This window comes from Phyllostomus hastatus, unplaced genomic scaffold (assembly GCF_019186645.2).
Source record: "Phyllostomus hastatus isolate PE091 unplaced genomic scaffold, TTU_PhHast_1.1 phas_scaffold_93, whole genome shotgun sequence".
NCBI classification, from domain to species: Eukaryota; Metazoa; Chordata; class Mammalia; order Chiroptera; family Phyllostomidae; genus Phyllostomus; species Phyllostomus hastatus.
In genome coordinates, this window is record NW_025334042.1 from 35,338,345 (window position 1) to 35,353,550 (window position 15,206).

The following is a 15,206-nucleotide window of genomic DNA, read 5'->3' on the forward strand; positions in this document are numbered from 1 at the left end:
ATTAGGCATGGCAGGTGTTATTGACACTTTTATTATACAATAAATTGAGAATCAGATAAAATATATTACTAGCTCCAGACTAGTTGATTGTTTCCCAAAGAGACAGAGAGAATTACTCACACGCATATGCACCCACTCGCACACCCATCCCCATCCCCACCACCCCCATCAACCAAAGCGATTTTATGGAAGTCTGGGTGCCCTGCGTCCGCACCCCCTGCCCCACCAAATAGTCCTGCAATAGCAGTTCCCATGCAGGAGCTGGTTGGTTATTTACTGTAATGTGAAATGAGATGCCACCTGTGGGAGGTTGCTGAAGAGGGCCATAAAACCAAGGCCCTGCAAACAGAAAGGGCATTTGAAACCCAAGGCTTTGTATTTCAGACGGAGTGGGTGGAAGCTTGTTCATCTGGCCATCTTCCCTTTCCCCCTCCCTCACCTTTGCGCACCCCGCATCTAACGGAGCCTTCAGCCTGTTGATTCTGATGCTTTCTTTGAGGTCTCCAATTACCCCACAGCCCAGTTTCAGATCCTCACCATCTGTCAGCACGCTGGCTTCGTGCCGGTGTTTTCGCCATTTTGTTCACATCACCTTTCACATGGTGTAAGAGTTTAAAACACTTTACAAGTTCGACGTTTTCCATGAGACGAAGCCCATGCTCCGTAGCCTAGCTTGTAGCTCTCGGCCGACCTTGAATTCCGCAGACCGCTGCGTTTTCATTTCGCAGCCTGGGCCACAGTTTCCCCGGGAGGTTAGCAGATTCTCAGCATTTCCCTCCTCTGCTTTTGGATGCCCTTGGCTCTGTTTGTACTGTTCCTCCCCTCTGAGCATTTCAACCCCTTTGGCAATGTGCTGAATTAGAATTGGTTCCTCAAAACTTGGCCCGTGTGTTCTCCTTTGGAAAACTTTCTGGCCTTCGCTTGTGAAGTTGGCCACTGTGTGCCCTACAGCACCCGTCCATAGTTCCACCGTGAAACTCTAACACTGGGTGCATGCCTGCCGCCCCACTAGGCCCGTGAGCTCTCTAAGGAGAGGAGGGTCTGAGCGGTCCGTCCCAGCAGCTAGACCTGCCGGGAAGCCTGCATTGGCCTAATGCGCGGCTGTGCCTCACAGAAAGTCCAGCTCAGCACTCAGGATCCCAGCACACCCACTTTCCTTCCTAGCTACCCAAAGACATCACTGATCAGGAGCGCTACTGGGGTGGGTTACAATTTAGGAAAAATATTTCCTCTGTCAAAGGAGCATTTACTAAGGAACTCAATTAAAACTTTGAACTAATGGAGAACCTAATTTTTCTCTTTTCATACACAGAGGTCACAAGTGTAGGCTGCAGATTAGTGTTCACTTCTACTTAAAAGTTTGTGTTTTTGCTGCACTAAAACAATGTAGAGTTTGGTTACCTGCCTAATATAGGATAGTCAGGAACAGTTTGCATTAAATTGGGAGTGCTCTTTTGGGGATAGAGGTTGTGAACCACCTCTATATTTGTGCTTGAAAAAATTTGTATAGTGTCTTTGAAGCTGCTGATCTATAGGGAATAACTTCTAGGGCTTACAAGATATGTTACCAGGGTCAAGTTAGTTGGTTTTCACACACATGTGCCAAGTCGTGGTCCCTGTGTCATATTGTATTGTATTTGCGATGGTCTCTCACCTGCCTATTAGCAGTAAGGAAGTGCCTGTCTTCTGCTGCTACATAAAATACTTACACAGCTACCTCAATAACTTTTAAACCATAAAGTAATAATTAGTTTTCTACAGCCTTAGGTATTTATGTGGGGGAGGGTCAATCAATTGAATTTGTATTAAAAAGTCATTATTTCTTCTAAATTTTAAAAGTTCCTTTAAAAATTGTCAGAATTTTTGATTATTTATGCCATTCTAACAATAAATAAGTGAGATTTGAAAAGAGATCAAGTCCATCATTTAATTTTATATTTACTTTAACAGAGAATAATAGAATGAGCTTGTATAGTATTGTCAAGATTGTAGCCAAAATGGATGGATATTAGAGTTGATAGAATTTTATTTTTTTGACACCTTTGAACAATGAGAATGATCATAAATATTAATGCTTCAATGAAAAGGAATTTGTTGTACTGAATTCATATATCTTTTGTGAGAAAATTAAAATAATATTTGGGTTTTCTATATCATTACTCATTTATAAAAGAATATTAGGAATTGGCCTTTGTTCTGGATTACAATCCACTCCACAAACATGCAAAATTATTAATTCTTTAGTCAAGCTTCCATTTTCCTCATTAAAATGAAAAATATCTTTTGCTTTTTTGACTTAGTGGTATCACTAACTGTATTAATGCACTATGATATCCTATCTTGATACTGAGTAGTAGAATTAGGACTGTAATCTTGGTTTAGTTTTTGTTTGTTTGTTTATTTTTGCTTTTTTCCCCTTCATAACATACTGTGTCTCAGATTTGCATACTATATTCATCCCAGGTATGTGGAAACTTGGGGAATGAATGACCCAAAGGTGATTGCTGTAACTGCTCTGATTGTTTCTATTTTTTTGCCTCAATTTGCTGTCAAAGACACATATCATGAATAAGTAATTGATTATGCAGGGTCAGATATGGCAATGAAAGTCACTAATGTCATTCTATTCAATTTTTGAGACCAGATACTACATTAAAATTAAAAAGTGCTTCTAATATAATGGTTACTTTGTTTAGCTTTCTTTATAAATTATGCTAGCTAAGTACCTTGGAGAAACTTACAGTAATGAAGAATGGAGTATTTTCACAGTCAAAAAAATATTTGAAAGAGGATATTATAAAGGGAATTTAAGAGTTGGCTGGAGGATGGGCTAGATGACTTTTAAATGTTCTTTATTCTTGGGGATTCCAAGATTCCAGTGCTAGGCTGAAGGAAAGTCTAAGAAATGCTGGTTCCCTTAGTTACGGTGTTTTCTTTGTTGTTGTTTTTTTATAGACTGCCTCTTCAAGGTGTGTCCTATGAATCGATATTCTGCCCAGAAACAATACTGGAAAGCTAAGCAAGCCAAACAAGGGAACCACACAGAGGCAGCGTTGCTGAAGAAATTACAGGTAAGAGCCAGACTTCTATTTGCCTGGCTTAGGCTAGGCCGGGTATAGCAATAACAGATCTATTTCGAAGCCTCGTGATTTCCCTCAATACACAGAGATTTAGAATCGTTGTAGCAACACATTGAAACTGGGAGAGAGTTTTGAAGTTATAGGGTGTGATTACTGATTTCCTGGTGTGTAGGTAATACATTCCGCTGCTGTTTTTTAGGGTGTGTCAGACTAATTCAGAGATTCACATCAGTCTGTTCAGAATCTCTGTAGGAATATCAAATCCAGTTCTATTTTACTTGGCATAGTAAGTACTTAACTTTTTTTGAAAGACTGGAAAAAGAATTAAAACCCAGTGTTTCTAACTTGGGCTGAGTGCAAATTTGATAGAACTTAATTTGTGTCATTAAAATATCTGTTACTTTCAGAGTTGGAACTGCATTTTGAGACTTTTGAAATTCATCTACCATCCTGGTTGGTTTCTCTAGCAATATTCCTTCTGAAAGTAATTATAAGACCACAGAGCCTAGTAGTTTTCTGAAATTTCCAATATAAAAGCATCCCAAGTTATTTGTTAGTATTAAATTGAGAGAATTATCACATTATAATCATGTATTTAATTATTGTCCCCCCCCCACCGCCTCCACTGTAAGCACCAAGAGTAAAGCAACCAGCCTATTTTATTCATGGTTGTATCCTTTTTTTTTTTTTAAGATTTTATTTATTTATTTATTTTTAGAGAGGGAAGGGAGGGAGAAAGAGAGAGAGAGAAACATCAATGTGCGGTTGCTGGGGGCTGTGGCCTGCAATCCAGGCATGTGCCCTGACTGGGAATAGAACCTGCGACACTTTTGTTCGCAGCCCGTGCTCAATCCACTGAGCTACGCCAGCCAGGTGTTTGGATATTTATTATTAAAAAAGATAAGTGATAAATGATGGTGAGTTTGTGAAGACAAGAAACCCATGTACACCTCGGGTGGGAATGCAAGTTGGCACAGCCATTACACCCTTATTTCTTTGTCAGTTATTGTATTCTGTTTACTATGTTTCTATGTTGAATATTTGATAACCATTTTATAGCATGCTGCAGAGCTGGAACAAAAACAAAATGAATCAGAAAATAAGAAACTTTTGGGAGAAATCGTGAAATACAGTAATGTTATTCAAGTAAGTGTTGAATTACTTTTCCTTAAAAGAGGTGAACGTTTTATGGACAATTTGCAAATAGCATTAAAATTTTGGGGTACAAATAGTTTGTTCTCCGGTGGTAATTGTGGATGTTGTGATATTTCCAGTTAATGTTCAGCACGCTATTCCATGTGTTTGGAAGTAAGTTTGTTGTGTACACATAAAGCAGTGAGCTCCTCTAGACGTATGCACAAGTTAGTGTATCCGAAGGAAGAACACAGGGGAACAATTTTTGAAGGCCTGTAACAAAATAGTCCTTTGGTATTAATGGGACTGACAGCCCTTTATCTTTTCATTTTGTAGAGAGGGGAAAGTTTTTAAACTGTACTTCTAGGTGGAAATCGCCCTTGACTTGTTATGAGAAGATCTATTTCAGTTAGTGTGCATGCTGATTTTATCTCAGCTGCATTCCTTTCTTGTGTTTCACTCAGATCTTTTAGCTTTTTACTTGGTAATTTGTTAATTTATGCCCCACCTTGTTCCAGAAAGAGTCTGTAAGGCATTTTCAGAAATACTCACTACAGATCAAAATAAAACAGAAATAAATAAAGCAGCTGGGTCAAAGGGAAAATAATGGTAAAGTCAGGCGCGAGGCGTATAGTTTGGTAAACTTTGGCTCAAAGCCTTTTTGATGCCCGCTGAGCTATAAGGGAGGCGTAATACCTTACAGCATCTGCATAGGTGGTCCATAACGTAGACCCAAATCAGAGGTCTAGGAGCACAAACATTCCCGGGAAGAAGACCACGGAGGTATTTCTAAAAGAGCTCTCATAAAGAGGACACTGTTTAATATAGTAAACAACAGCCTTAACAACTTCCTTACAGTGGATACTATAGTGAGGCACTTCATAGAGCTGTTTTAAAAATAATATCCCTGGTGTTTTGCTATTGGCTGATGGCAAAATGCCAGAGCATGAGGCCATCAAAGCGGGTCTATGATGGGACAAGGTGAGGGCACCTTGGTCTGTAGGTCCCTGAATCTATGAGTTAATCTAATGACAGATCATGTAATGCCAAGGGCTATATGTCCCTTGGATAATCCTCCATAAATAGAGTTTCTCTTAACCACATTTTGATTACTACTAAGTGCCAGCAATGTTTCTTGTCAAGAATATATGTGGACGTGTTTGCATGGCAGGGACTGAGGCACGGGCTCCGTTTAGGATGGTGGACCCCAAAAGAGGGGTGTTGGCCTATGAGGGCTTTTATTGGTTTATGGTAAAATGAGACCAAGGATATTATAATGAGTTTTTCAAAAGGCTGATTTCTTTTTTTCAATTCAAGAATTGCCCTTTATTTTGAGATATTTTCCTTCTTATATTGTATTAAAATCACCATTCATTTTTGAAGTGATTATGATAATAGACAGGAAGGTTATCTGTTCTAGTTTTTCTACTCAGTAAAATAATGGTTTGGAAAAATTTGTCCATGGAATGAAAAAAAAAATCCCAGAAACGGTGCCTCTCCATGCATCTGAGAAGCGGCAGGCTCAGCATCCTCTTGCGGAAGCTGTGCAGAGGAAGGAGGATTAGGGCTGTCTGTGGGCAGGGGTGGTTACCAGTACTAAGTGGGCCAGTCCATCATTTTTGTTTGGTGGTTTTTCTTTAGTATATTCTGTTTCTGTAGCTCTGCAGGAATGTGGTTTGGGGGAACTTTCAGGTTGCCTCTGGAAAGCCTGGTTTTATTCTTCTATTTATAAATAGATGAAAATCAGTCAGAGGTGTCCTCTCGTTTTCCTCATGTGCTCAGTCCATTAGGAAGCAGAACTGGGGGTGCAGGTGAGGAAGCAACCAAAGAAGTCAACTTGCAAAGTTAGTGAGTTTGGAGTTTAAGAAGAGCTTTGTTTAATCTCTACCCCAAGCCATGCTTAGTGGGCACATGATACGTTTGTTAATGTATCTAGCAATAAGGTGGTAATGCATGTATTTCCCTGCAGCTACTGCATATAAAAAGCAACAAGTATCTGACCGTCAACAAGAGGTTGCCCGCTTTGCTGGAGAAGAATGCCATGCGCGTGTCCCTGGATGCTGCAGGAAATGAAGGGTCTTGGTTTTATATTCATCCCTTCTGGAAGCTGAGAAGCGAGGGTGACAATGTATGTAAATACAAAATTAAGAGAAAAACCATGCATTCGTAAAGACAATAATTTGTATTAAATGAGAGAATCCATAAAATAAAAAGGGAATACAATTTTCAGTCTTTCACATTGTTTATACTAGTATCTCTAATAGGTTAAAAGCATTTATTTATAGTACAAATTGTGCTCAGGGATTATAAAAAGTGAAAATTCAAATTGACTTAATATCATTTTCCAGCTAGAATTTGTGTCAGAAAACTTAAGTAACCTTAATAGTGGCTGAGCCTTAGGAGAGAGAGGTAGAGTTTGCTTCTCTGCCTAATCGGGAGGCAGCAGGGCTGTAAGGAAGAAGAGCTCTGCTTAGAAGATGGCGCCTACTCATGTGAGTGAATGCAGTAACACAGTGAATCATGACGGTCCATTGTTTACAGTCTGTGTGTCTTAACAGGTGTGTAAATATGAGGAGCTACAGATTGACACCTGCTGGTTGATGGCATTTAACACATGTTGCGGAATATGTGCATATTGTGTCATGTAAATTTGGTAGCTGCTAAAATATTTTCTGCCACTTTACAGAGTAAATAAAAAAGCATGTGGGATAATTCACTAGGGTTCATAGTAAGATACGTTGGTGTGTAACCAAGTAGCAGGTGATAGACCGTAGCACAGGGGAGATGCCCAGTAAATGGCGGTTGATAGTGAATGCTGCATCACTTTCCTGAATAGAATGCCTTGCAAATATTGGGTCAGGTGATCCAGAAACATGGTTGAGGTTTTACAAAATGAACATTATAAAGCAGAACAATGAAAAAGTATAATTATTCTGATAGTTTTCTCAATTACGTTTTAAATGTGTAGGATATTACTTGTCTTAGAAATGTCTTTTATGGTGAATCTGTTTTTCCAGTGAATTTTGAAGTACAAAGTCTATTCTGCAGGATGCACGTGTCATGGTATAATGTGTTAATAAGTTATCTGGTGACACCCTCCTTAGGTAAGGCCTGGGTGAAGCATGGCATGCAGGAATGTTATGCACTTTAAGTCTTGTGTTGATCCCTCAAGAAAAAAGTCTTCCTTTTTTTTCCCTTTGGCATTGAGTGATGTGTGCTGTCAGCATGATATGTGTTTTAATTTTGGTAGGTAGTTAATTACAATCAACTCTCCATTACTCAGGGACTGCTTATGTTTATGAACAGTCTGTGTCTTTGACGCCCTTTCTTGTGACGCTTGTCCCCCTCTCCAGTGCCCCACTGAGCAGTGTCTAGTCTGTAGGTTAATGAAAATTAAATGTCAAAACACACAAAACCTGAGCTCAAGCTCTGAAGGAAGCCCATGAAAATGGTTGGGTAAATCGGGCCATTAGATGAGCTGTAGGTTTATTAATGCATTCTATCCTGTTTATTTATTTATTCTATCTCTTCCTTTCCCTGCTTCCACATGCCTTTATAGGGTCAACAGAGAGTTGAATGTAATGAACTATTTCAAGTAATTAGTGGTATTGGGGAAATAAAAACAAACTGCCACCCAAACACTCCATCTTAATTAAAATGGACATTGTAATTGTTAGGTGCAATAGAAATTCTTCTTACATAGATGTGCTCCATAAAGCATGGCTAAAACAACCTTCCACATTGCTCTTTGCTGAAATGGCTCACTGTTGTTGCTCACCACTGTGCAGCTTTTGTATGTGATTAAGGATGCTGTGAAAGCCTGAGCTCAACCACAGCTCTGTATTTGCCACATAAATAATTGTGTTGTATGCTCACTTTCTTCCCTAGCAACAGGCAGCATTTTTTTTTTTCTGAAGCCTACTGTGTTTTATTGGAGGCAAATGCAAAGACTATCACCTCATAACAAGTGGTTTAGTATTTACTAATTTCCTTTAAAAGCATATTAAACTAAGAGGAGAAAATTGCAAGGTTCAAAGGACCTTTAAAAAGATATGTTGTTATTTAGCAATTACTTTCAGCCTGCAAGTATCCAACAAGATGTTTGGTGACTGAAATGAAATGGAAGAATGAGTCTGGGGAGAAAAATGCTCATATCTTCAAAAATCAATGGTTCCTACCATTTGTCATATGTCTTAAAGAATTGTGGGATAGTTTGGGGGGGGGGAATAGATTCGTGGATTCCTCAACTTCCGGCTGTATAGAAGCCCTGGCTTGCGGTCACTGGGGACAGCCTTGAACAGAGTACATAAATATTTTATTTTTGTTTATCTTCCCATGATCGAGTAGTTCATTTTTCATTTTCAACTTTGATCTAAGAAGACATTAGTTCTTTACTGTGATGGTAGACTTTAAAGGTGAGAAAAGGACAGGTTTCGTTCAATAAGGAGAAAAATTCAACTCTTAGGGAAAGAGACTCTTCAAATAGCAGGTAGATTTTGCTATTTTGCCAAACTGTATGCCTTGGATTAATAGCAAAAGCAGGACTAAAAGTCTGATGTTTTTGTCTTCTCTTGCAATGCTCTTTTCACTGGACCAGATGCCACTTCAAAGGAAGGGTAGCTGCTAATGGTATTACAATATTTTTCATTTTCAGTCAAATCCCAGCTTGAATCTCACATGGCTGTTATGTAGAATCAACAGAAGTGCTTTTGGAATTGCAATTTTTTTTTAGCTGTTTGTGCATTAGAGTGAATGTGATGTGGCAAAAAATGACTTTGTCCTAAAATTCTGTATTTAATGTACAGCTTCTCAGAAGGCACCTGACTTCTGTCGGTGGCTCAGGCCCCGAGCTGCACTCTTCTGAGAATGTTACCCATGTATTTATCCAAGTTACCTAATTAGGTGTGTGTTCTTTGAGAATAGGAAGTATTTCTTTCCTTCTTCTGTATTCTCCCTGGCACCTCTTACTGTTCTTTTTATTTCTTGTGATTGGCATGTTGTCTGTTTCATTTCGAAGTCTCGTTCAGCTTGGCTAGTCAAAGGAATCATCAGGAACATGACCGAGGACCTGGACATGGGTGAATTAATGTTGTGCCCTCCCTGTGAATACCATTCTTATGAAACCTTGGAGTCTGGAACATTTTGGTTATGGGGCTGGTCTCTTAAAATTGTATAAATCATTATGGGTGACGTTTTGTAGCACATATATCATATAGATTGACTCAAAGCTTACAAACTAAACTATAGTAAAATAGTAAGACCAAAAGTATTCTTTTAATTGGAAGGACATAGCTAAAAATATATCACTACATTTAGCAACTTAATGGCTGATATTTACCCTGGCTCAGGTAAGAATGACACAGTAAACCAAACCCAAGTGTTCTGTAAGAAACTTGGAGAGCAGATGTCATGCCGGCAGGGTGTGGAGTCAAGTCCTACCAGGTACAGTGTGGAGGGCTCCCGGGCTGCTACGTGGCTCTGAGACTTGGAGCTGCCTTGGTGTCATGTGCAATAATAAGGTTTTTTTATTTGATTGTTTATTCTTTTTGAGGATGTTGGAAATATGTTTATGTCATGTTGACTTCTATATGTTCTTGTTTATACTTAATTTTTAAAAATACTTGTCAATTCATGGTTTAAAGATAGAAAACAATATAAAGATGTACCATGAAAAATCTTCTAGTCTTTTTACCATCACCCCAGTTCCCACCCCTCTTCCAGTTAACCATGAGAAGGATTCCTTATGCGTATACTATTACTCCCTTCCTCCCTTTTTTTTAACACAACAACTTGGCCCCCTTAACCTCTCACTTATCACTGTCTCTTGTTGATCTTTCCTTATCTATACGTAGAGGGCTTCTATGGTGGGTCTTTGTGAGTCACACCATCTGATTGATGACGGACTTGAAAGGCATGGTGGTGTATAGAAGCTATTTCTGCAAACCCAAGAACAGCCTTCCTTCCCTCTGTTAGTGAGTTTCAGGCTTTTCTGTCCTATTTCAATCTCCATATACGTGACGACAGTACCATATGTGAGTGTAGATGCTGCTATACAGTCTATAAAAGGTTAATTTATATTGAAAATGTGAAATTATGTTTCTTAACGTCTTGGTCTGGGTTAAGATACAGGGAGAAGTTCTGTTTATTGTTGTTGTCTAAGTCCTCATTTGTTTTTCAGTTATCTATAAGACTAATTTATTCTAACATTCGGTTGTTATGAAATATACAGAGGGAAGGTGTTTGTTTTCATTTCCGAGATGGTGAGCAATTCTATAAATGAGAGTGTAGGTGATACAGTAATAAATCTTTAATGGATCTTAATAACAAAAGTAACTTTATTATCTATAAAATTAAACTGTTCATTATTATCATTAAGAAAGCATAACTCAATCTCCCCACATTGAGTTATAAATAAAAGTACTTGAAGATAAAGCTGATAATGATAGCATAAATAAAAAATCAACTTAGGCTTACTCTCTGAGGCAGTTTTTCCCATAATGAATTTTAATTTTTTATTTAAAAGTAAACACCAGGATTAAGGAGCAATATTAGTTTGGGATGTTTAAGGTAAAACTGAGCCAGATGCCCAAGGCCCAAACAATAAACATAGTTCTAGCAGGCTGTACCTAATTCTGCTTTTCCTGAATCCAGCTGACATTAGAATGTTTAATAAATTTCTGAGATTATAGGTAAGATCAAATTTTAGCAGATCTGTTTTTGATTTCAGAGAATATACAAATGTCTATCGTTATCTGTTTCCACTTGAAGTGGTTCTAATATTAAGGCATATTGGTTTTTGTGGCAGATGTACTCACAGAGTGAGTACATCTCGCACCCTGCCGGGCCCACAACCTAAGGCCGCATGGGGAGGAAGAATGACCTATGCATCGCTGTGGTTAAGAAAGCTCTAACTGAAACGGGAGACTAGTAAGAAAGGGCCTACATTAGCTTTATGAATTCAGACTAATGGACACTATGGAACCTGAGCATGTGATCATTTATTGGAAGAGTTTTACCTCAAAGAGAAAAAGAATTTAAACAGGCCAGGTGTTAGGTCCATAAGGAAGACTTTTGTGTAGTTATTTTTAGCTTCAAATTTAGCACCAATGATCCATGCAGTGTCTCAGATTGCAATGTATCTCTGATTCCTAGATTGTCGTGGGAGATAAAGTCGTGCTGATGCCGGTGAATGCAGGGCAGCCGCTGCATGCGAGCAACATAGAGCTGCTCGATAACCCGGGGTGTAAGGAGGTAAGTTCAGGGGGAAAGGAAACGAATGGGATGATCTTCTCATGGGAGAAAAAAGAATGTTTATGGTTTCTTTAATTGTTTTCATAAGCTTAATGCCAGTTATGTTAATTAATACTCATAAGGTGCAAATAGATAATGATTAGTTATTGCTATTTTCAGATGGTCCTTTGAATATGTTTGTATTGAAGGACATACTTCATTGGCCAGAGCTGTCTTTTTTTTTTTTTTGCTTTTACTAGTTGAAATAATAATTTCTGGTATAACATGGAATCTGTTGTCTTATAACTTAACATTTCTTCATTAATAGGTGAATGCTGTTAATTGCAACACTAGCTGGAAAATCACTTTGTTCATGAAATATAGTTCCTATCGAGAGGATGTGCTCAAAGGAGTAAGTATGTGCGACACCAAATATTTGCTGGAAGAACTGAAGGTAGTTTTACTGACCTTCCAGATGCAAAACCTGGGTGTTACTGGTGTTCATTGTTTAGAGCAGCGATTTTCAACCGGTGCGTCACAAGAATTTTTAGAGCGTGCAGTACCTGACTATTTAGTCAGGGGCACTGACCTCTTTTCCTTTAGATTGTCAAATAGCCAACACAATAATAGCTGTCTGACATGAACCAATAAAAATTTTATCTATTTTTTGTTATATTAGCAAAAAAATATAACGTATTTTTGGTGTGCTGCAGTATTTTAGTAATTAGTTTATGTGTGCCATGAGATGAAAATGGTTGGAAAAAGCTGGTTTAGAGTGACTATAAACCTATAAACTTAGAATGCGACTATGTGCTCACTAAGAGTGTTTTTTTGAGTTTCCCTTTTTACATTTTGAAATGTATAAATAATCATTAAAAGCCAAGTAGAGTATCAAAACTAGAAAGATACACCTGTTTCTTATGTCTTATGGTAACACTTTTCTTGGAAACAGTTTTCTTGACTTGTTTTTCTAGGGTGACGTTGTCAGACTGTTTCACGCAGAACAGGAGAAGTTTCTGACCTGTGATGAATATGAGAAAAAACAGCACATTTTCCTTCGCACAACCTTGCGTCAATCAGCCACTTCTGCTACTAGTTCTAAAGCACTCTGGGAAATAGAGGTGTGTAAAATACTATTTCACTTTCAATAAATATATCAGTAATACAAGATTCAGTAGGCTGATTTATTGTTATAGGCTTTATGATAGACCAACAAAACAATAATTTCTGTGAACTGACTTGCACCTCTTCATTGCTGTGACTAGTGAAATGTTATTACTTCCTTTATTTATCTTCCCTGGGGCATCTCCCTTTCTCTGTCTTGTTTAATTCGGGCCTACAAAGGATTTTGCTTTTCAAAAATCCATTGTGAACTGTTTGTTGTTGAGATTGGTAAGACTGAAGGCCATGTGCCTCACCAGCACTGGAGTTAGGATGGAGCAGGGTGACTCACCCTAAGTGAGCATCAGAGCTCCAGTCACTGCCAAGGCCACTTAGCTCTTCCGGGGACACCACTTGTTTCCATTGGGGTGAGGAAATCCAGGGCTTACAATTCATTCCATCTTGGAAAAGCATTTTTAAAAAGGATTTTATTTATTTACTTTTACAGAGAGTGGAAGGAAGGGAGACAAACACACATCAGTGTCTGAGAGATGCATTGATCTCTTTTGGGGCCTTGTGCACACCCCCAGCTGGGGACCTGGCTGCAACCCAGGCAAGTGCCCTGGCTGGGAATCAAAATGGTGACCTTTCAGTATGAAGGCCAGCACTTAATTCACTGAGCCACACCAGCCAGGGCTGAAAAGTACTTTTAAATGTTCTAATATGGTAGAGTAATTAGGAAAATGTAAGATACTGTTTTTTCTTTAAAGAACCTTTTATTACAGAGGAGGAGATTAGGTATGTATAGTCACCTCTAAACAAGCCAACATCTGATAAATTCCATCTTGACGTAACGGACGCCCATGCTTCTCTAGTGGTTCTCAGCCACTTCAAACCCATCACACCCCTTTACAGTATGTATTCCCTAATCCTTTCTTTAACATTCTGAAAAGAATTTCATAGGTGATATTATCTATACAGTCTCATGTTTAAAAATTAATAAAATGTCAAATTCTAACATAAAGAAGAAATAAAAAGAAAATAATTTATAATAAAATAATATGTATTTCAACATGTCAGTATCTACCCTGGAAGATATTATTTATGTCTGTCTTTGATGGATATGTTTGGATAGGAGAGAAGTGGTAAGTGAAGAGGATAAGACAACCTTCTATATGAGTACAGGAAAAAGAAAGAGCACTGGGGAATGTGGACCTTAAATTATCTAGCATGAGGAGAAGTAATAACAGAACAGACATATCTGTACATGATCAAAAAAGAGAGAGAAATAACCATAATTCAAGTAGGGGTAATAACACTAATTACAGACTATTGAAACAGAGAAAATGAAGAAGTATGATGTTTATGCAAATGAACTGAGCCTTAATTATAACTGTAACATCAAAATAATTCTCTAAGTTATGACATGGCTTGTAATAGAGATGAAATAGCACAAAGAGCACATTTTCTACCTTGAAACCCACTCCATGTGGAGGCGTACGTTCAGTCTGCGGCATGAAGGAGAGATCGTACCCTTCCCCAGGCGCCGGGGAGTTGAGAAGGCATTGGGGAAACAGGCGCCACCTGAGGACTCCAGCTGGCAACTTCTCTCATCACGGTGGGGCAGAAAGAGACGTGGCCTAAAAATAAGTTCATAATTAAAACATTCATTGTAACACCATAAATTTATCATTGTGCTCCAAAAATTAAAAAAAAAGTAGGGATAGCAGTAATGTGAAATGGTATTTGAAACTTCATTAATGAAATACAGTGATGAAAAAGTCAGAGCGTGACTTCCCTATCCATGGGTTTTCTGCATTTCATGTGTCTCTCTGCCTGTTTGATGTTTGGCTCTAAATTTGTTAAAAGGCATTTTGATCTTCTTTCTAATATATTTGCTATTAGTTTTATAGCATTTGCTGTAACTGTACCACTGCACACTGAAATCCATTTCAACAAAATGCATAATTGGAAATGCTCTAACCCACTGAGCACTCAATAATTTTGAGATGTCTTGAATTCATTTAAGCTTCTCTCTTCATAGTGTATTTCTCTTAAATTATTGGACCGTTCCTATAATGTGATGTAGAAGTTTTAGTATGATTATGTATCAAAGTATTACCAACTTACATTTGTGTAGGTTTCTTTCTGTAGGAGATTTGAAAGAGGTAGGCTGTGACACATTCCTCTGTTGTGTGTTGTATCATTCAGGAAGCCTGAGCATTAGGTATTTCAAGAAAAGAGGCATTTAATATAGGAAATTAAGTTTCAACGCTATTGGAAGGACTGAATGGGGAAAACTGGGGTGGGGAAGAGTGGTCTTATCTGAAGATCTGGCAATGCAGCAGCACACTACTGCCCGTCCTGTGAGCCGGCAGGCTTCTCCTCCTGTGCTTCAGGAGTCCCCACCCACCCCGCCCTGCAGGAGCCTGCACCCCACCCTTGTAGGAGCCTGCACCTAGCAGCTGCTGCCATTTTCCCTGGAGCCAAAAGAGGACCCTCTCTTTTACTCTGCTTTCCATTCTCATGGGATGTCTCCAGAACCCCACCAGCCATGCTTCCAGCCCCTGGAATACAGGGAAGCACAGAAGGGTGGAGGGAGGGATGGCCCTGAGTGTCACACATAAGAGCTAGAATGGGTGAACCCTACTGTGGTCTGCA

At 38.8% G+C, this 15,206-nt stretch overlaps 1 protein-coding gene across 1 annotated transcript in view; it reads left to right on the forward strand.

Annotated features, from left to right (window-relative positions):
* Positions 1-15,206, forward strand: part of ITPR2 (inositol 1,4,5-trisphosphate receptor type 2) — a 436,558-nt gene that overhangs the window by 85,609 nt on the left and 335,743 nt on the right. The window contains exons 3-8 of the mRNA XM_045828972.1: positions 2,956-3,071; positions 4,140-4,226; positions 6,184-6,342; positions 11,367-11,465; positions 11,773-11,856; positions 12,419-12,565. Coding sequence (XP_045684928.1) covers positions 2,956-3,071; positions 4,140-4,226; positions 6,184-6,342; positions 11,367-11,465; positions 11,773-11,856; positions 12,419-12,565 — 692 coding nt within the window. The remainder of the gene's footprint in view (positions 1-2,955; positions 3,072-4,139; positions 4,227-6,183; positions 6,343-11,366; positions 11,466-11,772; positions 11,857-12,418; positions 12,566-15,206) is intronic.